Source organism: Notolabrus celidotus, chromosome 21 (genome assembly GCF_009762535.1).
Source record: "Notolabrus celidotus isolate fNotCel1 chromosome 21, fNotCel1.pri, whole genome shotgun sequence".
Taxonomy (NCBI): Eukaryota; Metazoa; Chordata; class Actinopteri; order Labriformes; family Labridae; genus Notolabrus; species Notolabrus celidotus.
Genome location: NC_048292.1, coordinates 27,050,771 through 27,077,212, shown reverse-complemented (window position 1 = coordinate 27,077,212; position 26,442 = coordinate 27,050,771). Strand labels below are relative to the sequence as shown.

The 26,442-nt window shown below is 39.9% G+C and overlaps 1 protein-coding gene across 1 annotated transcript in view; it reads left to right on the top strand.

Moving 5' to 3' along the window:
* celsr1a (cadherin EGF LAG seven-pass G-type receptor 1a) overlaps positions 1–26,442 on the top strand; it is a 145,888-nt gene that overhangs the window by 66,099 nt on the left and 53,347 nt on the right. The window contains exons 4-6 of the mRNA XM_034674220.1: positions 3,815–4,037; positions 8,590–8,705; positions 13,340–13,428. Coding sequence (XP_034530111.1) covers positions 3,815–4,037; positions 8,590–8,705; positions 13,340–13,428 — 428 coding nt within the window. The remainder of the gene's footprint in view (positions 1–3,814; positions 4,038–8,589; positions 8,706–13,339; positions 13,429–26,442) is intronic.

Below are 26,442 nucleotides of genomic sequence, written 5' to 3'. Positions count from 1 at the left end.
CGAGACCCAGCATAAAAATAATGATTTAATTTAAAGTCTGCTTTTTAGACTATTTTGTTTGTTTGGTCTACTGGGTGATTTGACAAGATAGACTTAGATTTATAGATTAGATTTTCACATGGTTGGTTGTTGGACTGAGTGTCTACAGAAGAGGCTTAGATCAGTTGAGGCAACATAAGTAGTTGGAATGACCTCTCCAGTATTTTTTAGATTCCAGTGGATACTCCCCCACTTAGATGGATATGGATATTTCCCTTGCACAGTGACATTGTCTTTTATCCTATTCTCATTTACAATGTCAGATCTGATTTGATTTGATTTGATTTGATTTGATGACTTTATTTCGAACATGTAAAAGTAAAAAAAATACAATTAAAAAAAAAAGCAGAAAAGAAGAAAGAGTTATACAAACATAAAATAAAAAGAAACAGTTTTACAAAAGAAACAAAATCAATATTAGCAAGCAGTGAAACAATTTACTCTACATGTACGAAAAGGAGTAGGAAGAAGTTTAAAACTTATCTAATCCTACCCCTCTATTCACTGTTTTCTGCCATTATATGAGTGCAGTCCCACATGTCAAATCTTCATCTATTATCTTCATATTTATGCTAACAAACAAAAGTAAACCCCTCGTGATTATATACACTTGACTTCCTCCTTGTACCTTATTAAAATAATTTCTTTGTACTTCTTCTTGAATTGAATTATGTTCAGACATTGCTTTAGTTCCATACTGAGACTGTTCCATAGTTTAACACCACAGACTGAAATACAAAAGCTTTTCCTTGTGGTCCGAACACTCATCATCTTTAATCTCAACTTCCCTCTGAAGTTAGAACCCCCCTCTCTTTCAAAGAATAATCTTTGAATATTTCCTGGAAGGAGATTTTTGCTAGCCTTGTACACAATTTGTGCAGTTTTACAATCTATGAGGTCAAATAATTTCAGTGATTTTGATTTGAGGAACAATGAATTTGTGTGTTCGCGGAAATCAACATTGTGAACTATTCTTATAGCTCTTTTCTGTAGGACTGACAGTGGTTGCAGGGAGCTTTTATAGGTGTTTCCCCACACCTCAGCACAGTAACTGAGACATGGTAAGATCAGTGAACAGTAGAGAATAAGAAGTGATCTATGATCCAGAGTGTGCTTGGCTTTGGCGAGAACTGAAATGCTTCTTGACAGCTTGGATTGAACGTGTTTGATGTGAGGTTTCCAGCAAATTTTTTCATCTATTATTACACCAAGGAATTTATGTTCATGCACTCTTTCTATGTTGACCCCCCCAATCTGTACTTGTATGTTATTGTTAGATTTATTGTTTCCAAATACCATGATTTTTGTTTTGTTTAAATTAAACGATAATTTGTTTTTGTCAAACCATATTTTTAATTTGCAGATCTCCAAGGTGATTAAGTCGAAAAGATCAAACATAGGGATGCACGATCCTACTTTTTAGGTCCCAATACCGATATCAATACCTGGGCTTTGGTATCTGCTGATACGGATACTAGCTGATCCGATCCCGGTATTGATTTAACAATCTCTATTCCTTAATGTGAGGATAGAATCATGTTTTTGCAACTTCACGCTTTTCTGGCTTGATGGTGAACTGTACCTGGGTTCCAAGTGCTAAACCAGAGGCTGGAATCCCTTCATTTCAAGGATCCGCAACAATTAAATCCAATAACCTGTCCGTTTTTTCACACTGAGAATTAGGGATGACCACAATTAATCGATTATCGATTAATTGATTGTTAAGAAATTACTCGAAACACACATTTTTGTTATCAATTTTCCGTCACGTGGAACAAACATCATGTGGTCTCATATTACACTCATCTATCAGGGAGGTGTTTTAAGTTTAAAGCATGTTTGGATGTGAATCAGCTGTTAAAGGTGTTGCACACAGCAGAGATGCTCAGCTGGTGGCTGCGGCTGCGCGTCAGGTCTCCACGAGCGCTTTTTAAAAGAGGATCAATACAAAACTGCTGCCAACAACAACACGGACACAAAGGTTGACAGCTTTAAACAGGATATTTCCCACCTTTGGGTACGAAGGCAACAGACAGGTGGGAAATTCTGGTACGCTACGTTTACAGACCAGCAACATCAGAGCCGTCTGAGCTTTTCTCCAGCGGGACTGATTATGACCCGGTTGCGCTCCTGGCTGACACCTGACCAAATACACATGTTTATTTTTCTCAATAAGAACGAGTAGACTGGAAAAACTAGAAAACTGGACACTGTGAGTCTGAAGTACTTTTCTGTTAGTATTATGAGCCTTCAGTTTATAAGATTATGTCCTCGGAGAATATTTTAATGAGCCTGATCGTTGATATTCTGCATGTCAAACGTGTGCCCGTATTCAATCCAGTCAGTTATTTGCATTTTGTTGCTGTAGAAAATACAATTTAGGGGGAAAACAACCTATTTGGCATAGTTTTTGACGTAAGAATAATAATGTTTTTTTTTTATCAATTAATCGATAATTGATCGTTAACATTTCCAAAAATCGATCACGGAAAATACTTAAAATGTACATCCCTATTGAGAATCCATTCAACAAAGGTTTCTTCCTTCTTTGCAATAGGCTACAGCTGACGTAAACTTCTTCCTTTGGGCCCCCATTATATTTTTCAGCGTGACTGCCATCCGTCGAAGCATTACCGCTGCACATGTTGCGAGTTTCTGGCGGAGTTGTTAGCAAAAGAAGCATGCACCTAAACTGCAGAGCCTCTGTAGTTATCCTCCATCATGCTCAACTGGGCAAAAATGCACAGATCAGCCGGCGCTGATGACGTAGGAGACACACATTATTGTATTGTAAACACAGCAAAGCATAGAACTGAGATGAATAGATCTGCCATATGGATGGGCACTATATATCAGCCCTTTGTCACTGATATCCGATCTAGCTTTTTGAGTCTGATCGAGCCGATATCCGATATCAGGATCGGTGTATCCCTAATCAAACAGTTCAAATCATTAAATGAAAAGTAAGCTTCATTATCAATAACATTTTTAAGGCAAACAAAAAAAACTGATGAGTGGATCAGGTAACTTTTAAATCTACTTATGTTTGGCTTAATCACTCTTTATTTGTATAGCGCCAAAACACAACAAACGTTACCTCAATGCGCTTTTACAAACAGAGGAGGTCTAGACTGTACTCTATGTTCAATTATTAGCAAACACCACCATGAGTATTGCACCTTGCAGTATTTAGCTAGTTACAGCAGCAAGGAAAAACTTCCCTTTAACAGGCAGAAACCTCGAGCAGGACCAGACTCATGTTAGACAGCCATCTGCCTCGACTGAGCTGGGGTTGGAAAGAGGGATAGAGGAGAATAAGAGAGAAAGAGAGACAGAGATGATATTGATGAGTTTGATAGTAGCCGGAGTCTGGCACATACTCAGCAGCAGGTCGTCTATGGCAGTGACTCATTACTTTTCTTTTTTATCACCATGCCTCTGCTATCTCCAAACTGTTTTGTTTTGCTGTTGTTAAGCTGTTATTGGCTAATCATCAAAAACATCTTGATATAACAACTGGATTCTAGATAGATGACTCATCCAGCAAGTCTGTATTTCACTCAACTGTGGACAACACGCTTCACAGAAATACTACAATGATATCAATGAATTGATTTAAAGTGCCAGCACATTTTTCATTGTACAATGCTCTGCAACTGCAATACAAACCATGGATCTACAAATAACCATTCCTCACAGTAAGGCCCTTGGTTTGAAGATGTCTCCTTTACCAGGTCAACAGTAAAATTAAAAATGCTTCTATTTTTTCTCTTAGGTGAACACTGTGAGCTGAATGCATCGTCCGACCGCTGTATACCCGGGGTGTGCAAGAATGGAGGCAACTGTGTCAACCGCCTTGCAGGTGGTTTCATGTGCCAGTGTCCAGAAGGGGAGTACGAAAAGCCCTACTGTGAGATGACCACCCGCAGCTTCCCTGGAAGGTCCTTCATCACCTTTCGAGGCCTGCGGCAAAGATTCCACTTCACTGTCTCTTTCACGTAAGAACTCTCTTTACTGTCTTCCTTTGTGTTTACTTTTCTTATTTGTGTCTTTAGTACCAATATAGACAAAGTGCACACTTCAGTGCAGAGTACAAGAGATGGACTGCTGTTCAGGCATTGTCAACTTGATTGCATGTGTGATTCCTGATATTATGAACTGAGAGACTCACTGAGATAACAGGGAACAGGGATAACAGTCATTTTTCAAAGAACTGGTGCATGCATTTCATGTGTCAAAGACAAAAGCAGGCCTCTCATAGTTGGCCGTTTTTTAATTGTACCTGTCTCTGGCAGCTTCTTGAACTAATACCAGCTAGTGTGGGTATGTTAACCGTCCTCATACATGATGTTTTGCTAAAGCCAGAGGGTCATGTCTTATGTTGAGAATAGGGATGCACCGATCCTACTTTTTAGGTCCCGATACCGATACCGATACCTGGGCTTTGGTATCTGCTGATACTAGTGGTGCAACGGATCATCGTTGATCCGTGATCCGTACGGATGCCTCTCCATGGTTCGGCACAGACGTGGTCCGCGGATCAGTAGTTATGGCAAGTGAAGGAGCAGAGGAACTTGAAAAACCTCCTGCATCTTGTAAGTCACATGTATTGGAGCATTTTGGTTTCCCTGTGAAATACAGTGAATGCTGAATGTGCTTGAGCCACGTTATGAAATTTCATTGCGCACCCACTAGACCAGAGGCCCTCAATAGGCGGCCCCCGAACTTTTATTCCTTCACTCTGTGTTTTGGTCGGGTCACTGCGTGTTTACCGGGACTTGTCTCCATGTCAATGATACGCAGACAGGCTGTTACTGGGTCACTTAGAGTCCACTGCTGCGAGTGAAATGTTTAACTTTCACTTTCGTTTATGGAGCAGTTCACATGTTGGCACTTTGCCAGCTGTAGGACTCTAGAATGCACGAAAATGGTGTGTTCAGTTTGCAGCTCAAAGAAAAAGTGGACGGTGAAAATCAGCGAATGAAAGAAGAATGGAGTGAAACTTTAGAAGTTCCTCTGCTCCTTCACTTGCCATGCCATGAAATGCAGTGAGTGAGGCAGGACTGGGCCCACAGATAGGGTGCTTTGCACATGCAGTACATTTTGAGTTGAATGTTGTTTTTGTTTAATGGGCAAAAGTTTAAAAGTGTTTTACAAAATAAATGGAGGACAAAGTTATATTTGTCTTGTTTTCTTTTTTTCTTTTTTTTCTTTTTTGCTGATCAAAAAAATGATCCAATCCGTGACTCAAAACCGTGATCCGATCTGAACCGTGAGTTTTTGATCTGTTGCACCCCTAGCCGATACCGATACTGAACCGATCCGATCCCGGTATTGATTTAACAATCTCTATTCCTTAATGTGAGGCTTAAACTAAGAATAATGTTTTGGCAACTTCAGCCTTTTCTGACTTTGAAAACCACAAAAGAAGCGTGACATGCACCTAAACCACAGACCGGCACTGATGACGTAGGAGACGCACATGGCTTTTGTAAACACAGAAAAGCATAGAACTGATATGAATAGATCTGCCATATGGATCAGCACTATATATCGGTCCCTTGTCCCCGATATCCAATCTAGCTTTTTGAGTCCGATCTGGCTGATATCTGACACCAGGATCAGATCGGTGCATCCCTAGCTGAGAATAAATAGATAAATAAATAAATGAATAACATAATCTATCACCCACCTTTCAAGCATAGCCTTGAACTTAACTTTTCATTACTAGGAGTTCAAGTTAGTAAGAGATGCACACTGATATTTGCTCTATTGCTGCGGTTGATCTTTTTGTAAAACGGACAAAAAGAAACCCCTTTCAAACTCTTTTAAGCAGTGCTGCTGTTGAAACAGAGAATGTGCCATTCACCACAGCTTTCAACTGATACATTTACTTTTTAATGAACTTTTAAACATGAATGACACTTTGGATTCTAAGTTGGATAATGTTCAGTGAGCAGGTTAAAAGAATGGAATCCTGACAGAGTGAGAAAAGACCCTGACTGGAGGGTTTCTTGACCACCTTGAAGAGGTTTTATTTTGCGTGATAACTTGCTCACTGTCCTTTATACCACTTATTACCTTGCTCCAAACTAAAGATACAAACAAGTTGGAACTAAGTATTGATTTAAAGATTGTTATTATTTTTTTTTTTTTTATTAAAAGATGATTTATTTATGCAATTAGAAGGATAACGTAATGGTTTTAGTGTGATTAATAATGTTAAAGGTGACATATCATGCAAAATGGACTTTTTAATGGTTCTCTACCTGAAATATGTTTCCCTGGCATGTCTACAAACCCCCAGAGAATGAAAAAAATCCATTCTGCCCCTGTTCTGATTTCTCCACCTTTCAGTAAATGTGTGTGAAACGAGCCGTTTCAGACTTCTGTGTTTTTGTTACGTAACAACAATATCCGGTCTGTCACGGAGTCAGAGCTCGGAGCTTGTTCAGCCCATAGACTGTATAAAATACAACTCAACCCCTCCTCTGTTTTTCATTACCTGCACAAATGTGTGCTAACAAGGAGCTTAGGAGGGAGGCATGCTAGTTGTAGGCTGTCTTAATAAACACAAAGGTCGGTTTTACTCCCCACGTCTGCAGATTTGAAGATCTAGTGGATGATTTTTATTTATCATGGATAAGTGCTAGCGCTAGTTAGCATAGCTACATAGCTACATGTTCATAGCTGTAGCTGTAGCTGTAGCTGTAGCTGTAGCTGTGTACCAAGACACACGTCTACATACTGACAAATAAAACAACAAGAAACACAGAATCTGTGACCAATCCTTCAGAAAGGTCCTGCTGCCTTTCTGGCAGAGGTCGGTTTTACTCCCCACGTCTGCAGATTTGAAGATCTAGTGGATGATTTTTATTTATCATGGATAAGTGCTAGCGCTAGTTAGCATAGCCACATAGCTACATGTTCGTAGCTGTGTACCAAGACACACGTCTACATACTGATAAATAAAACAACAAGAAACACTAAATCTATGACCAATCCTTCAGAAAGGTCCTGCTGCAGGCGCCTCTCCGTCAGGATCAAATTCAGAGGGTTGAAGTAACGTGATCTCTGAGCAGCCGTGTATATTCAGCCAACATGTAAACATTAGATCAACGTGCTGGAGAGCCGAGGCACATCCACTTCCTGAGGGGGCGTGGTCAGAGAGAAAACAGACTGTTCTGATGAGGACTGAAGAAGAGGGTTTTTCAGGCATGCCAAAATCTGATTTCAAAGTGTTTTTTTGAGCATAAACTTTAAAGACATGTTTTGGGGACCTCTTAGACCAATATATATTGATGAAAAAAAGCGTGATATGTCCCCTTTAACATTAATTTATCATTAATCTCAACATTTTAAATAACATTAAAACCATAACATGGTATCAGCATACCTGTGGTTCAAACTAGCAGTTCAAACTTTATCCTGCTTTCCTTTTATAAATCACATTAAAATGTACATTTTCATTCAATGTAAAGCAAAACATTGGTGTTTTTCTTTTAGCTTCCTCAACAGATGCAAAAACACCCACAGTACTTTTATAAGGTACCTCTCTGTAACTTTAATGGTGGCATTTTCTTGTCATTCAGCCAGTCCTGTTAAATGTTAAATTGAGCCACCCAAATCAGCACAGTTTTTTCAGTTAGTTTTAAGTGTCACTTACGGCGTGCCATGACATGTACACACGTTTCCATTGTGTCACAGTTGTCTTCTCAGTGCTCACAGGCTCCCACAAACATACTAGTATAAAAAAATCTGACAGTGTTATTCAGTAATAATGATTTACTAATGAGCCTGGGACACTGCTTGAAAATAAACACAACCTTGCCAGTTTTCCAACTCAGTGATGTTAGAGAAAAACAAACCTACTCATAGGTAATATGAGTTTTTTCAAAGCCAGGTCAGACGATGACGGTGAGAAAGTTTGTAGTCCGTAAAAACAGGAAAAGCTGTGTGATGACTTCTTTTTTATCAGTGTTTGGCTAGAGCCACCCTGACTTCCTGCCTGGCCGACCTCACCAGCGTCTGCCGGCTGACTCCCCTGCCCTCACTTTGCATTAATAACGCACACACACAAACTTTGTACCCTGTTCCAGCTAACTCATGAGTACGTAGTGGCTCATTAACTGGACTTTTCTCCGTCTCACGCATTTGGCTACAAGTGCATGCATCCTCTTTGGCCTAACAGCTACCCACATCCTGCCTTTCCTTTCCAAGAGACTTTCCCTCAGGAGCTCTGCTGCCCTCTCATCATACAGCTTTATATGAGGCCCTTAGTCAGTGCTCAGTTCCAGATTGTTTGAGTCGGATAGGTACTTAGGTTGCTAACAGGAAACCTGAGCTAAAGCAGAGGTTAATAGTTGAAATCCACTCAGCCAAATATCTTTGATAAACCTGAATAAACATTGTTTTATATGAAATCTAACTTTGCAATTGAATTTGAAGGTTCTTTGAACTGCAACAAAAAATAGATATTGTGAAATCCCCAATGGATTTATTATCACTGTATAATCTACAATATCCCCCAAATCGCTCCTGTCTCTTTAGGTTTGCTACAAGAGAGAGGAATGCTTTGCTTCTGTACAACGGCAGATTCAATGAAAAACACGACTTCATCGCTCTGGAAATCATCGACGAGCAGATTCAGCTCACCTTTTCAGGAGGTAAGGCCTCAGATTGTGTCTAAGTGTTATAATCAGAACCCTCCTAAACCACTCTCACCTAAATCTGCACTTTCATATGCATGTGTCCAAATGTACCATACTTTGAACCTGTTCATTTGTGTGTGTTTGTTTTTGTGTGTTAAGGTGACAGGGGTGGGTGTGTTGTAATATTTTAAGAGCAGTTGCTTCCTTTGAGAGTGAACTGCCAAACTGATTGATGATGGCACTCGCATTGAACTGTCCAAAAATCTCCTACTTAATAAACATACACAGGGCTAAAGCCTACAAACAGTTGGTCACTCTTCACCTAACTTTTTTTTTTTTCAAATGCAGAGGAACTTTCAAAAGCATGCATGCACACCATGCACAGGAGCATGCATAAACTTACACATGCATACTCACACACACACACGGTATACACACACCCTCAGCCATTGTTGAAACTAGTAACAGTTGAACTGCAGATCAAACACATAATTTTTGGAACGTTAGCTGTCACATTGGAAGCCAGTCTACTTTCCCATGGTACCATAGAGTGAGGAATCCAGTTCAATATGATTATGTTGGGCGAAGCCCATTTAGGATCAAAGCCAAGTCTTTGTATAACACTTCAAATCTGAAATATGGCTAAATAATAAATGCATGACTCATCAAATTAAATAAGCAGTGTTATGACTCATGATGGTGAGGATAGGTAGGAAAACTAAATTTGTCTGTGGTGTTTTTTCTTCATTGTTTGTCTACTGAGTGGTAGTGTAGTAAGGTCCATGGACACACAGTAAGCCCTGTTGTTGTTTTTTTTATATGCCACACAGCTGACACACTTACTACCTCTTATATGCACTAAAATGTAAAGACATACATGTTGACAAACTGAAAAAACCCACAGTATATTTATTGCCATTGTGCCATACATTCTTCTGACTGAAAGTCATTTGTACTGAGCTACTGGCTTTCAAAAAGATATTTATGATCATGGCGTGCTTGTCTGTCACGTGTCAGCAAACCAAAAGGAGGAGGACCCAAGTGCAGATGAAAATAAAAGGTTTTGATTAACAAAGGAATAAACAAAATCAAAGTTCACAAAAGAAAGCACAAGAATAACGCGAGGAGCAGGAGAAGACAAACAACATATCAGAATGAACCGACACAGAAGAGAGGAAACAAGGAGACAACTAAACCAGAAACACAGGGAGCAAAAAACTACAGGAATAAAACAGGAAACTCTTCACACACAGGGAATACAACACAACACATGAAACACTGAAAACACAAGGAAGATCTGAGGTCAACTTATAACAAACAGAATACACAGGGAGGAAACAAGACTGAAACACATGGACAATCTAGAAAATAAAACAGGTTATCAAAAAGATGTAATCCAAAAACAAGAATACACCAACTAAAAGAAAGCAACTCTTGACACTTGTCCACCTGTTGATGAACAGATAATGATATAAACTCACTCTATATACCAAGATCAATATTGATCTTGGTATATAGAGTGAGTTTATATCGTTTTAAAAAATGCTTCTCTCTGTCTGTATGGTCACAAAAAAAGTCATCATGGCTAACTGGATTGAATCTAATGCACCATCCTATAAAGAGTGAATCAACGCAGCTATGGAAATATTAGCAATTAGAAAAGGTTGCTTTCAGGCTGCAAAATCACAAGCAGGAATTCACAGAAACATGGGCTTCACTGGAAAACTATTTAATATCACTATAACAATTAACAACAACAGAAGTGTTATTTAATTAAAACAGCAGAAGTATATGCAGATGTGTACGTATGTGTGTGTATATAGGTATGTATATATTTATATATATATATATTAGGGGTGCAACAATAGGTGTATCTGAATCAAACCGTTCGATACAGTGGTCAGGGTTCGGTACGACCTATGAACTGAACGATATGCAATTTATATTAATTTGATCAACTTCTGACGAGGCGCTCTGTGCTGAAAGTTCAGAGGATCTGCGCTCCACTACTCCGGGCTGCATTGTCCACTGAGCGCAGGTCCACTGAACTGCGCGCTCCTCCCTCATTCATTCAGTCCAAGCTGGTCACGTTTGTTTTAACTGTGCTTCATATGGAAATATATATTTCACCATACGACGGTCTGCTGGGTTCATATGTTCACGTATGTGTGTGTGAGCGCGAGCCCGCACCAGAGGGAAGCACAAGTGTCCGCTGGGTCCCGTTCCCCCTTGGTGGTCAAAGCAGAAGTGATTTAAGGTTCCCTCTCTCATAGATCAGGTCTATACCTTGTTCTTTTATTTAACAGACTAAATATCCTTCTGTTATTTATCTTATTTACATGATGGGATGTCATTTCTGTCTCTACATGGTCGTGCGTTCACAATTCTCCTCTGCTCTCTATCGCGCACGGCAGATGCACACGCAGACAGACAGACAGACAGACAGACAGACACAGACATACACACACGCAAGCTACCATGCACAGCAGAACATGTGTCAGGTATAGCTGCCCCTGATACATTTCATTTAAAAAACTGTGCTTTTGAGCTGAAACAAATGTTGGTCATTTCAATGAACTACAAGTCAAAAAAATGTCATAGAAATTTCTCTTTTTCTGTATCGAAAACCTATCAAACCGAACCGAACCGTGTTTTTGTGTATCGTTGCACCCCTAATATATATATATATAGGGCCCTATGATTTCCACGTTCACAGATTCGCAGAGGGAATCATGGAATTGGCCAATAAAAACAGAATCTACTGTTAAACACAGAATATTGCAGAAATTGACATAATGTGACTGAAATGCTGTCATCATGAGGAGAAGGAACGTTTGTCTGGGGAAATGTTTCCAGGGACCACTCTTTCATGGCACCACCCGTGCATCTCCTCACAAACACTCACCTGCCCCCTCCCGAAATAAACAACATGTCAAAGCGTCCACCAGAAACACCGGCTAAGTCTGCAAAAACACTACAAAACTCATCTCTTACTCCAAAACATAGAGCTGAACAGTTCACCAATGACTCCTATGTGTCAGGTGACATGCTTTTTTAAACATTCTGCCAACATACTGTTGACTGACATACTAATAAATGTAAGGATTTTTGCATTTCATTAACAGACATTTTATTCACTGACACAAAAAGCACACACTATGGTGGTAAAATAAGAAGAAGAAAGAAAGGTACTTTATTGATCCCCAGGGGGGAAATACAATTTTATCACTCATGCTATTTTTGGACATGCTACACATGCAGTTTTTTTGGTATATACATATAAATGCACACACATGCAGTGAACATACTTAGGGAGAGATGTCAGAGTGAGGATGCTGCCGTCAACCAGCGCACCCAGAGATTTGGTGCCTTGCTCAAGGGCACCTCCGCAGTGCCCAGGCAAGTGAACCAGCACCTCTCCAGCCACCAGTCCACTTGTCAAACTTTGTCCATACTGGGACTCGAACCGGCGACCCTTCGGTTCCCAAGCCAAGTCCCTATGGACTGAACTACTGCGGCCCCAATAATAAATGTAGAAAATAAATGTAAAGGGTAAAAAAACAGAATTCTGAAAAATCAAAAAGGAAAAAATTGAATTTTGAAAAAAATAAAACAGATTTCATAGAGCCCTAAATATATATGTGTGTATATATGCATGTGTATGTATGCCATGATCACTCAGGTCCTTCTTGGCGTTTGCAAAGTGTCTTGATTTTTGTCTGAAAAATGTCACTCTTTTTCTTTGTCTGTTTATTTTAAAACAACTCTTGGTTTTTCCTTCCTGGTTTACGGCCAGATCAAATCTGTTAGTTGACAAATGTTCGATGATATGTTGAGTGGCTGACTCTCCCTTCTGTTTAATATCTTTTTTGTCTTCCATTTACTGATTTAGGGGTGGGCAGGAACTGGTTTGATGGTTGATGGAGGCGGAGGGGCTTTGCTTTTCTATTATTTTTTTTTTTCCGGTAGTTGAACCGGCGTCCTCTGTGACGAGGACCGGAGCCTCTAAACGTGGGGCGCTTAGACCACTAGGCCGCCAGCGCCCCTGCTTTTCTATTTTTGTGTATTGTTTGTTTTTGTTCTGTTACAAAAGATATATATATATATATAAAAATCCTCATTCAGCTCTCCTTCTTAATAAACGAGGCAAATTTCACAACTATGAAAAGTGCTATTATCATCACTGCCACTTATGATTTAAGTTTGTTTGTAGCGATCGGTAACTCAAAGTTGCTGTCACCTGCTCCACTCGTTGTTAGGAATGCTTGACAGGATCCAAGGTGTGGATATCCATGTTGTTTAGCCAGCCGCATTAGCATGCTAACCGATACTAGCGTTTTAGCCACATTGTTTTGATGTGCTGGAACTCTTTTCCCACGGATTGATTTGACATGATGTGTGATCAGTTTCCTCTGGTGTTGCTCATATCAATGAAAGATAACCGCTGTCAAGGGGTTTTGACCAATCAGATTTGAGCATCTCATAACTTGAAGATCAGTAAGAAAGCCGGGTAATAACAATCTGTTAATGTCACTCTTTTCTCATGCTGTCTTTTCTCCCTTTTACCCCATGTTCTCCTACCCTCACGCCTCCCTCCGTCTGATATTCTCAACCCTTCCTCTCTCTTTCTTCTTTCCTTCACGATCCAGGAGAAACCAAGACCACAGTCTCTCCCTACATACCAGGTGGGGTCAGTGACGGCCAGTGGCACTCTATCCAGCTCCATTACTACAACATGGTAAGGAATTCAATCATCTCATCTCCTCTGCTCCTTTGCCTAATAGGTCTTTCTTATCACCAGAAAAGAAAGATGGGGGATCAGTGACACGTGAGATATCAATCAATCAATCAATCAATCTTTATTTGTATAGCGCCAAATCACAACAAATGTTATCTCAAGACGCTTTTACAAACAGAGCAGGTTTAGACCACTCTATGTTCTATTATTAACAAAGACCCAACATCAATACTAGATACGATCCAGTCCCCTCTTACTGACAGGACTCAACCTTATCTCATCTTAATCCATCATGAGCATTACACCTTGTAGTATTTAGCTAGTTAAGGCAGAGAGGACAAACTTCCTTTAACAGGCAGAAACCTCGAGCAGAACCAGACTCATGTTAGACAGCCGTCTGCCTCAACCAATACTAACCAGATACTAACCATTAAAAGCTAACATTGTAGGGTTTGTAATTTAAAATAAATGTAATGGATCATTGCATTGTTTCATAAGGTTCACAGCCTAGTGAGATCAAAGTTAACCAGTTTGGGGAGATGATAAGTTAAAAACTTGTATCTGGAAGTTTAGTGAATAAACTGATCGTTAAAATAAAGCCAATTGAACTTGACAGCAAATTCACATCTTATTATTAGAAAGTTTGTCTGACATCATTAACTCATACATTCCCACTTTTCTTCTTACCCTTGTACACTGACATATGGTGTTACAATCAGGGCCTTTAAGGGATTAACAAGTTCAGCACTTTTGTAACAGTATGATTTTAATTGAATATCATACTATTCTCCTTTACCACAGGACATCTTAGCTTGTCTCAGTCAGAGTGTCTAAAATAGTTTGATCAGACATTCCCACGATAGTCTTATTGCTATTTCTATGTGCAATTCCAGGAAATAGACGGTGGTTATTTCACAACCTAGCTCATGTATCCACTGTAGTTGTAATATTATATTAGAAGGGCTTACAATGCAGTCAGGTGTTGGTGTTAATTTCCAACAAACTTCCAGAGCCTGTAGTCATTCTTCTTATATTATTTAACCAGACAGGAAATAATATAACAATACCTAACACCTTCGACAACATGTACTGTATATCCTAAAGTTACCTTTACCTTTAAATTAAATTACAGTTTTTCAGCTGCATGCAAGGTTTTTCGGCCATTTGTCTACCATAGTGGAAATGACAATATATTAAGCAAGTATGAAAGGTGCTAGCTGTTTAGCCCCTTTGCTAACAGCTATAGGGTTCCCGCCTGTCAGTCAAGTCAGGCACGCCCTTATTTAGTCAAAAGTTGTAATCATAATATCTTCAGAAATAACCAGTTATAAAAAATAAACCCCTGTACAGTGTGTGCCAATAGAGAAATGAGCTACTCAGACCTAAACCATTATTTTGTACCTGGCTGTAAACATGTCTTCTTTTGCTATAAATATTGCCTTTTCTTTTTTTTTTTTAAACTTAGTTTTTATTTTGGTTTAGGCAACTTAACATTCATTTATACATCTTTACTGTATATGTTGCTATATGGTTTCATGAAATATAAAATAACAATAAACAAAACACAAAAGACAAAACTTTAAATGAATGAAGTAACAAATAAGAGTAAATAATACATACAGTCGTGCTCATAAGTTTACATACCCTGGCAGAATTTATGGTTTCTTGGGTAGTTTCTGTTGTCTTTATGATATAAAAGAGTAAACACAGTTGTTTGATAAAAAATTTGCTTAACCCAACCACTAACCATGAGTGAAAAAAAAGTTTTTCTCTTATCTTTCATATTCTCTGAAAAATGGCCCAAAAAAAAACACAAATTCTGCCAGGGTATGTAAACTTATGAGAACAACTGTATATATATATAGAGAGAGAGATAATAGAAAAACGAAGGAAGAGAAAAATAAAAATAAAAATAAAAAGAAGTGAATAAATAAAAGAAACTAAAAAGAGCACTTTACTTCCCCAACACAATCAAGGCAGGGGCTCCACCTTCCAACAAACATCCCTCTGCAGTCTCACAGAGTCTGTTATCTTTTCCATCAGATGTATTTCAGAAACCTTCTCAGTCCATAAACTGAGTGACGGGGGCTCAGGTTTTAACCACTTAACCGTGATGCATTTGACCACTGATGTCAACAGTATTTGTAGAATGTACTTTTTGCCTCTTCCTTCAATTCCCTGTGGTGTTACACCCAGTAATGCCACCTTTGGGAAATCTTGTTTGAACACTTTTCTTAGCTTCCTGAAAACATTTGTTTTTATTCTGCATGTCAAGAATTTGTGTGTGTGGTTCCCCAATTATCAGGGGTCCCACGCATCCTAGCGCACTACTGCACCACAATCTGCCATCCCCCCGTATAAAACCCGTCCACCCAACCCACACTCCCCACCCTATGTCTTTACCTTTATCAGTATCTAGTGATATCTGGTTCATACTTCTGCATCAAATTGACGGCGTGGCCTACGGCGTAGGTCTGCGTTCCCCTGATACCTACGCAGATGCCTACGCACAAAGCCAACATGCAACTCCTCAAAAATGCAACCACGATGCATCGATCACAAGCCCTGTGATTGGTCACTGGACGGCATCGTATTTCTTGCATTTACAGCACTTCTGGAATAGCTGCACATCGGCCATATTTCGTCTGTTCATTTCGACCCGCCTATCACAGAGACCACACTGCCCTCAAGCGTTTCGGCAGAGTACTGCTGCTGCGGACACATCGATGTCTAAGTATGTGGTGCTCACACCCATGTCGGCCACTGCTGCGTAGGGTTAATGCAAAAGTATGAACCAGGCTTTAGTTGAAAGGTCACAACTGTGTCTGTTTCTAGTGTGTAAGCTGCTGTAAGGCTAGTAACTATCACACATCAGGCCCTGAAGATTTCTATATTTTTTGTTTTGTGTGTTAGGTTGTTTGAAATGTTGTATTGTAGGATATCTCCACAAAAACTGTCAGATTCATTCCCATATTGGTACAGATTTGCTGCTTTGTTCTTGTCTTTTTTCTTTGCTGCTACATGCAATGACAAGAAGTATGTGCACACACACACATGTGTAATACACCCCTCTTTGGAGTGTTGAAACCATGTAGAGTGGGGGATGTTTGTGTCCCTACAATGTCAGTCTTACTAGAGTCCAGTGATTTGCAGAGCAGGTGACACATTCCATTGAATTAGCCCGAGGATAACTGTAACCCTGACAAAGTATCGTCTTTTCACCGTGTGTTGAATGATCAGAAGCTGGATTGATGGATGGTAATTTAATCCCATACGTCAGTTGCTGGAGGGATTAGTGGAAATGTACATAGCAGAGAGCAGTAATGTTCTCACAATAGATGAGATGTTTTGACATGTGAATGTATGGGTATGACCAAAGGCACACAAAAGTTTGCCTTGCACGAAAGAGCACACGTTTGTCTATAGGTTGCATTGCTTGCATTGCACAGAGAGACCTGAGAGAAGAGCCAAATAGCCTAACTGTGATGTAATCTAGATTCATGTCATACACACTCATGCATGTGCACTGATGAACAAAGACAATCTTTTCATACAGTTTATGTAAGCATTTTGGGAGTTTAAGATATTCCCTGTGAAGAGATTTTGGTCCAAAGGGTTTCTGATTCTCTGTATTCTGTTTAAAGATCAGCTGCAAGGTGGTCCAGTTTTCATTTGAAGCTGGGGTTGGTAGTCAGATTTAGATCCACTTTTTGTTATACTGGTTAAATTATCTTTATGTCCTGATGGTAATCAATACATACTGTGTTCTTAAAAAGGAGTGAAAAAAAGCTGCTATCTACAGCCGGAGTAAACCTGAGAAAACACCAGGGGACTGTATGGAGGAGGAAGGCTGTTAAGAGCTTTACAAACAAGTAAAGGTTCTTTAAAATCTATTCTAAAAGAATCTGGTCACCAGTGTAGAATTTTTACAGAAGAGGGGTTATATGATCTGTTTTCTTTTCGCTTGTTCAAACTCTGAGTGTCGTTTTTTTAGACGCCTTTTCAATTTATACTGTTATTGTAATTAGTTGAATAAAAAGGAAAATCTGGACCTTTCCATACTGACAGACTTTCCGACTTTTCAGACCTTTTTAGGTGGACTGCCTTAAAGCTGGGGTTGGTAGTCTCGGAAAACTAGCATGAATTTGAATTTGAGTCTAACCCCTCCCCTCCTCCCTCAGAGCTCCTCCAAAACGACGCCCCCCCTCGCTCACATGTTCGAGCGCCGCTGATTCACGACCATATGATGGTGACTGATTCAAAACTGGTCCTCACCAAAACATTCTCATAGTGAAAGTTAAAAACACAAATAAACATGGCTGCTGTTAGTACTTACAACTGTCATGCTAGCATTATCCAGTTGTCATGGTGACACGATATCAGGAGAAAAGTTATAACACATATATAATACTGTAACAGCTCTACTGTTTGTTAAACCTGTTCAGGGTAGATGTTCTTAATTCCTACAGTGTGGACAGTCAGTGAAGGCATCAGGAGAGGTGTAGAGTGTGTGAGCAGGAGAGAGGAGAGACAAGAGGAGAAGTTCTTCATTCATTCAAACATTGATTGTTGTTTTGTTGGTTGGCGTGATCACGGCCGACAGTGACCGGTTAGTAAAGATCAACGTGTTCAAGAATCGGCTCGTCATCACTACAGCGTCCGGACTGACGCTACAATACATCTACATTTCTGTAGGACTTACTAAACGTCATTCATTCTTTTGCTTGTCAGAGCCCCGTGGTGAGAGCTTTTTAGACTCTGATCCGGACTACAGTCCTGAGCAAAGCACCTCATCAGGTCAGAGGGGACAGGCCTGAGGTCGAGCGAGAGGGGCAGTCAGTAGAGTCAGGGGAAGCAGAGGCTGGAGACGGGGACTCAGAGTGCACGCTGGGGAAATGTACGCTCTGCAGGAGGAGGGCAGAACAGCAGGACGGGATTTCAATGGTTTAAAATTTTGGCACCCAAAATCGGTGATTGGTTGGTGTTTTCTCAGGTTTACTCCGGCTGTAGATAGCAGCTTTTCTTCACTCTTTTTTAGGAACACATTATGTATTGATTACCATCAGGACATAAAGATCATTTTAACCAGTACAACAAAAAGTGGATCTAAATCTGATTACCAACCCCAGCTTTAATGCTTCTTTTGACTGTGGCCATGAGAGATTTTAAGTTTCATTTTAAAGAAAATAACTCAAATACCTCAATTCACATAAACAAATGATACCCATTCTTTTGAAGACCAAATATTTAAGTAAGGTAAGCATATTCTGGAATATCATTATCCTTGCATTAGTTGCATTCTTTTTTTAAATTATTATCTTTTACTTTTTTTACTTTTTTATTTATAAATTCTGTTTTTTCTTTCTTTTTTCTTTACATTGTTTCTTTTATTCATTTTTAAATAATTGTATTGGGATTCTCAAGATTTTAATACAACTGTATACAATAGATTTATAAGTGCCTTTTATATTGTGTCCTCAACAATGAACAGTTGATTAGGTTTCTATAGATCAACACAAATCCTGTTATCAATAGTTGCATTCTATCTCAGAGAGCTAATTTCATCATGAATGCATATCTAAATATGAGCAATGTATATACTTTAGCACTTTAAATGTTAGATCAGAACCTCTGATGGCTGTGACTCAGTTTTTTGTTGTTTTGGTCAAATGGCACTTAAGGTATTGACAAGCCAACCTTTTTATACATTCGTTAAGTTTTAAGATACATTTTTAAATGCAAACAGATAAATAGAATACAGTTCGATTCTTATATTTGCATAAAAACTGTAAAGACCAACTGATTAATACTCAAGATTCACAAAATGCCAATTCAAGTAGTGCAGGATCTTCTCACCCAGTTCTACCCAAGTGGGGCAGTGAGCCCCAGTTGGTTTTTAACGGTCTTAACGGCGCACTCAAAGCTCACATGCACGCATGGCTGCTGATTTATTGGGTCAGATAATGAGGCAGCTGAGGTTGTGGAGGGTTTGACCGAGTACCTCTTTTTAACTGCAGCTATCGTCAGAAGAGTTGGGTGCCTCTTCTTAAAAACAGAGGTGAAAGGTTGGGGGAGGGTTGGCATGACAACAAACATGGACTTGCCATTGTTGCAATGATCTGGGTCGGTTGGGAAGCTGTTTGTGCCAATGTTTGTATCATGAGGAGGTCAAGCAAAAAGGAGGCTACTCTGGGTGGTTGTGTGTGCGTGTGCGTTGGGATAAGTGGGTGTGCTTTTTCAATGTGTGTGTGTCTACTGGTGTGAGAAGTTGCACAACACTGGTAAAACGATAAAAACATTTTTGAAATGCCATGCTGTGAAGTGTCAAGAGAAATTGACTGTGACAAGTAAGCCAATTTTTAACAGCAAACACTGAAATACTCCCACAAAAGAATCACGTGCACTTTTGAAGCACAAAGAGAATTTGGCCTGGCTTTAATGTGTGCTTACCACAGGAAGTAAAGTCTTCTGTTAGTACAAATGATGTAATAAGGCTGGACACTTGGCAGGATATCAGTTGTATCCTGAGCTGTTAAGCCACCTGCAAGGATTATTTCATGATAAAGTAGTTGTCCCAAACCTTGATTTATTCTATTTTATTTTGAATAAAGTCTTATAATTAACAGTATTTGCAGTGTAACCCTCTGAGTGGCTAAGGTTAAGAGTGTCAGAATGTTAAATATTGACCATTATATCTACAGAGTGCACACACAGCATTCAAGTTTTGCTGGCCTGGCTCATAGCACCAGCGAATAAGTTGAGTCTGCTCTGCTGTTCCTCACACACTCTAACTCTGGTGTTGTTTATAAAGCAGGACTTTAATCATCATGACATAAGTGCAAATGACTTCACAGCATTACTGGAAGTGCTTTATGTATGTGTTTATATATGTCTGTATATATATGTGTGTGTATATATCAAGGTTATTATACGCCGTGTTGCATTTTTGTGAATATTTTAAAAACTATGCTTACAGTCGTTTTCAAATTTGTTAGGAAGTCAGATAGTGAATATATTCCTTCAACTGTGTGGTTAAAATGATGCTTTTCAGCTGTATTTCTAAATAAATGCAGGATCTGCAGAAATGGGCGTGACAAATTATTATGCAAGTTGGTGATAAGAGCATATAACTTGTGAAAATTAAAGGTGACATATCATGCAAAATGGACTTTTTAATGGTTCTCTACCTGAAATATGTGTCCCTGGCATGTCTACAAACCCCCCGAGAATGAAAAAAATCCATTCTGCCCCTGTTCTGATTTCTCCACCTTTCTGTAAATGTGTGTGAAACGAGCCGTTTCAGACTTCCGTGTTTTTGTTACGTAACAACAATATCCGGTCTGTCACAGAGTCAGAGCTCGGAGCTTGTTCAGCCCATAGACTGTATAAAATACAACTCAACCCCTCCCCTGTTTTTCATTCCCTGCACACATGTGTGCTAACAAGGAGCTTAGGAGGGAGGCATGCTAGTTGTAGGCTGTCTTAATAAACACAGAGGTCGGTTTTACTCCCCACGTCTGCAGATTTGAAGATCTAGTGGATGATTTTTATGTATCATGGATAAGTGCTAGCGCTAGTTAGCATAGCCACATAGCTACATGTTGTAGCTGTAGCTGTGCACCAAGACACACGTCGACATACTGACAAATAAAACAACAAGAAACACTAAATCTGTGACTAATCCTTCAGAAAGGTCCTGCTGCCTTTCTGGCAGAGGTCGGGTTTACTCCCTACGTCTGCAGATTTGAAGATCTAGTGGATGATTTTTATTTATCATGGATTAGTGCTAGCGCTAGTTAGCATAGCCACATAGCTACATGTTGGTAGCTGTGTACCAAGACACACGTCTACATACTGATAAATAAAACAACAAGAAACACTAAATCTGTGACCAATGCTTCAGAAAGTTCCTGCTGCAGGCGCCTCTCAGTCAGGATCAGATTCTGGATCAGATTCAGAGGGTTGAAGTAACGCGGGTCTGTGAGCAGGCCGTGTATATTCAGCCAACATGTAAACATTAGATCAACGTGCTGGCACAGCCGAGGCCACACCCACTTCCTGAGGGGGCGTGGTCAGAGGGAAAACAGAGTGTTCTGAGGAGGACTGAAGAAGAGGGTTTTTCAGGCATGACCAAAATCTGATTTCAAAGTGTTTTTTTGAGCATAAACTTAAATACATGTTTTGGGGACCTCTTAGACCAATATATATTGATGAAAAAAGCGTGATATGTCACCTTTAAAAACTAGGCACCATTTTTAATGTTCTATTGATTGAAAATAATAATATTTACTACAAATGTATTCAAACTTCAAAAAAAAAAAACAGTTTTCTTTAGATCTGTATACAAAATAAAACTGTTAAAGTGTTTCTCAGATGTCCAATATAACCTCCTTTTCTTTCAGTGAGGGTCAGAGGTCACTGTAAACTGATTTAGTTTCTGATGACTTCTCTGCTGACTCTGTGAGCTGTACCTTGTATGGCTTTCCAAAGAGGCTCTTTGAGCTGTATTTCTCACCATCACTGTAAATTATCTTCTTCAGTATTGGCCACAAGTTCTCAGTCAGGTTGAGATCAGGTGAGCAGGCAGGCCAGTTCTGCTCTTATTGATTAGAATAAGGATATACCTTTTTTCAATGTTCTTTTAATACGTTTTATCATCAAAAGTGTTAAAAACTTGATTTTGACGAGTTTTAAAAAGTGACCAAACTGACAGATTCTATAATATCCATATACTATTTACACATTGATCCTAAGGAGAGGAGAGGAGAGGATAGTGCTTGTGTTTCTCTCAGGTCTTAGTGTTCTTTCCTCTGTGGATGTTTCAGGTTTTATCGGGTTTCCATGATAAGCAGATCGTTAAACACACATAAACATGTGAATCGTTTTACTAGATGATAGCTCTTAAAATAAATGCACTGCCTTTAAGTGGTTTTGGGGTCATCCTTGTGTTGAATTTTATTGCCAGTAGTCAGAGCCACATGTGGTTTTCTGGGTGGCCTCTAAGACTGAAAGGGACAGACACATGCTTTATTAGAATTGTGACGGTGTCATGGCAACACAAAGACAAATACACGCCATGCAGTTGTCTCGTTGTCCTTTGTGTTTGTATATACATGAGGTTCATGTATTTTCTTTTCTAAGTACTTTTTAGAAAGGTTAACTATTTATTTTTGGAAGTGAAGCACCAGACTGTGCTTTCTGCAGCAGGATATGTTTTGGGAGGAAGAGGCCTCGTTGTTCTTTGTTCTTCTTGACAATGGTATCTCTGCACCTCTAACAGTTGAGGTTATCATCACACTCCAATACACACATTGTATTTCCAAAAGAACAAATACTCCTAGTGCAATCATTCAAAATCAATCAATCTTTATTTGTATAGCGCCAAATCACAACAAAAGTAATCTCAAGACTCTTTTACAAACAGAGCAGGTCTAGACCACTCTATGTTAAATTATGAACAAAGACCCAACACCAAGACAGGATAAGATCCAGTCCCCTCTAACTGACAGGACTCAATCTTATCTCATCTTAATCCACTATGAGCATTACACCTCTCAGTATTGAGCTAGTGACAGCGGCGAGGAAAAACTTCCTTTAACAGGCAGAAACCTCGAGCAGGACCAGACTCATGTTAGACAGTCATCTGCCTCGACCAAGTTGGGTCTGAGAGAGAGAGAGAGAGAGAGAGAGAGAGAGAGAGAGAGAGAGAGAGAGAGAGAGAGAGAGAGATATGATAGGGATGAGACAGATAGTAGTAGTAGCTGTTACTGCTGGAGTCTGGAACGTCCACAGCAGGAGGTCGTCTACAGCAGCGACTCAGAAGAACCTACGAGACAAGGGAGCTCAGGGACTCCAGAAAGGTCTGTGGTTAGTGGGATAGGGAGAGTTAAAGTAAGTGATGGGGTTGGGGAGATAGGATCCCAGTGTGTCAGTGCACCAGTTCCCATGGCAGTCTAAGCCTATAGCAGCATAACTAAGAGCTGGTCCAAGCCTGATCCAGCTCTAACTATAAGCTTTATCAAAAAGGAAAGTTTGAAGCCTACTCTTAAAAGTAGAGAGGGTGTCTGCCTCCCGGACCCTGACTGGTAGATGATTCCAAAGGAGAGGGGCCTGATAACTGTAGGCTCTACCTCCCATACTACTTTTAGAGACTTTAGGTGCGATGAGCAGGCCTGCATGTTGGGAGCATAGTGTAACTAAACTGCTAAATATAGTTTCTGTAGCTATTTTAACCAAGTAAACATAAATATATGATGAGACAGTTTATTGGTTTCTTTACTACTTCCAGTTACTCATCCTTATAACAATCACATCGTTATCTATGGCTGTACAAACATGTCTCCAATCCCTTTTTTTCGCTGCATTGCACAACTTTTGATAAAATATTAAAGCAAGTTTTTGGCTTTCAATACAATCTCACCTGCTATCCACATGGTATTTCCCAGTGGGATATAAATCTGCCAGAGCTGTCTTGCAGTGTACTGTTTGAGGTGGTTAGAGAGATATTTCTGAAATGTGGACAAAGACAAGTATGTTTTACTTTAGATGTTGTGATTTATGGCAAATTGGTACCATACCTGAATACTTCCACAAAACTCCAGCATTCATTCATCCGTACGAGCATATGTAGTATACATGCAACACAGATCTGAATGTCTCTGTTGCTGTAAATTGTGTACATGCGTTTGAAGAGAGAAGCACACTTGTTTGCACATAAAGACACACATCTACAAACATCCATAGAAATGTACAAAGCAAATACTGAACAGAGCACTAAGAATGTTAGATGAAAACTTGTGCACTCCTAATGCAGCCGGTTTCTTAAACAGGGAAAATCACATAAACTTAAGTAATCAGACTATCACAAGACCATGCACAAACATCCAGCAAACACAGGGAGTGACTTGGCTTGGTTGTGGGCTTCAGGTCTAATGTAGTGTCTCTCTCTCACGGTGTTTCTCTCCCAGGAAGGGGGGAGTCTGATGGACTCCACTGGGGCTCTTCGGCTCCCGCTCTATACTGCCTGGCTGGAGCTCAATAAGAAGGAGGTAACCTCTGACCTCTAGCCTAGTCCTCAGGGGTGCTTTTCCCCCTGGGGCCTTATTTAGTACTTTCCCTGCTTGTAGTACAGTCTACTCTACTGGACTAGTTTTATTGTTAGAGCTTACCACAGCTATGCAGAGGTAACATAGTTAGGGCCCGAGCACCGTCAAGGTCGGCGAAGGCCCTATTGGAAGCCTGTTGCTCGCTCTTTCTTTCTTTCTTTCTTTCTTTCTTTCTTTCTTTCTTTCTACTCTCAAAGTAAATTGCCTTTTTGAGCCTTCAAGGTGTCCAAAAACTCCCCAAAAGTTGCACATGCATCAGGCCCGGCAAAATTTTGATATTTTGGCGGTCCCATGAAAAAATTCCCAAAAATGGCTAAATTGCGCCCCCTTCATTTTTCAAATTTCAAAGGGCCAGCCCCTCAGGACGGTTCAACATACATGAATGAAGTTTTTTCACATTGCTATCAAGCCAAGTCCTACAACAAAGCCTCTTAACGTCGTGGTGAAATCCAAACAGGAAGTTGGCCATCTTTTTTTTGTTTCAGTTTTTCACCCGAATTCGCAAGGGTACGAAAAAGAGATCTTGCCCTGGGCCTTTTCTCCGATCAAGTCCAAACCACGCACATTCTGTAGTAAACACATTGACCGGTCAAAGTTAACAAAAGAAAGTCTGGATGTCAATGGATGTGGGCGTGACAGACAAAGTTGGAGTCAAAGTTGGAGGTCAGTAACGTCTTACTTTGTGGTGTACAGCTCCTCCTCTTTTGAGTGTATTTATTTCAAATGTGCGCAGAAACATCCTTCACACCTCCATGAAGCATCACAGGTCAGACTCCAACTTTGATGTCTCGCCATGAAACAGGAAATACTTATAGCTCCTTCATACAGTGTTCAATCTGTTTGGAATTTCACACTCATGATCAGGGTCCATCCCTCAACACATCTTTGGACTCATGTATCTACTACAGCCATAGCTCCACCCACAGGAAATACATGGTACTGACCCTTTACATACAATATCCGATCTTTTCAGAATTTGACATGTTTTATCATGGTCCCATCCTGAACTCATCTATATACACATGCTGGTCATATGAATAGCGCCACCTAATGGAAATAAGCGGTAATTACTCTCAGAAAATGTTTTTAACATGCTTGTGATCATAACTCTTTCTATAATGATCTGTGATGAACAATCCTTCAGAACACAATTAAAGTCACAGCAGCACCTACTGGTGACAGGCAGTACTGCAATGTACACTATGCTGATAACTGCATGTGTATGCTCACAGTTTCAGCCTAGGCCTCATAAATGCAGCACAGCAACACCTGGTGCACATCAGGCAGTGGTGAACATCAGGCAGTGGTGAACATCAGGCGATGGTGCACATAGGCGGTGGTTGCAGGTGGGCGAGGGCCCGTTAATCACCCTTGCAGCTTTATTATTGAACTTGGGTGCTAGACACTTTAGATTTTTGGGTGTGCTAGTTTTGGTCTAACATTCAAAGATATGTGAATCTGGCTTTTGTCTGTCAGTCCTCTTTTGTTTCCTTGGTTTGGTTAGGATATTATGTGCTGCTCTTGGCCTTGTTTCAAATAAGCCCCAAAGCATCATGACTGTCTCACAACTTTAAGGTTTCTGGTGAAGTTAACTTGTGAATTAACCAGATTTCATATACAGGATGGGATATAGAGGGGGGTATAGATAGGATCCCAGTGTGTCAGGGTGCCAGTTCCTCCTACATTCTAAGCCTATAGCAGCATAACTAAGAACTGGTCCAAGCCTGAGCCAGTAACATAATGTCAACCATTTTTAAAGTTTGATGCTCCAAAATTCCATCAAATTCCATTCCAACAGCCTGGTTACTGCAAAAAGTGATTGAGAACCACCCGTTTTCATACTTTTGAAGACTTCCTACATTATTTTTTAAAAGAAAGGTTTTCACATTTTATATGATAAAACGGTTTA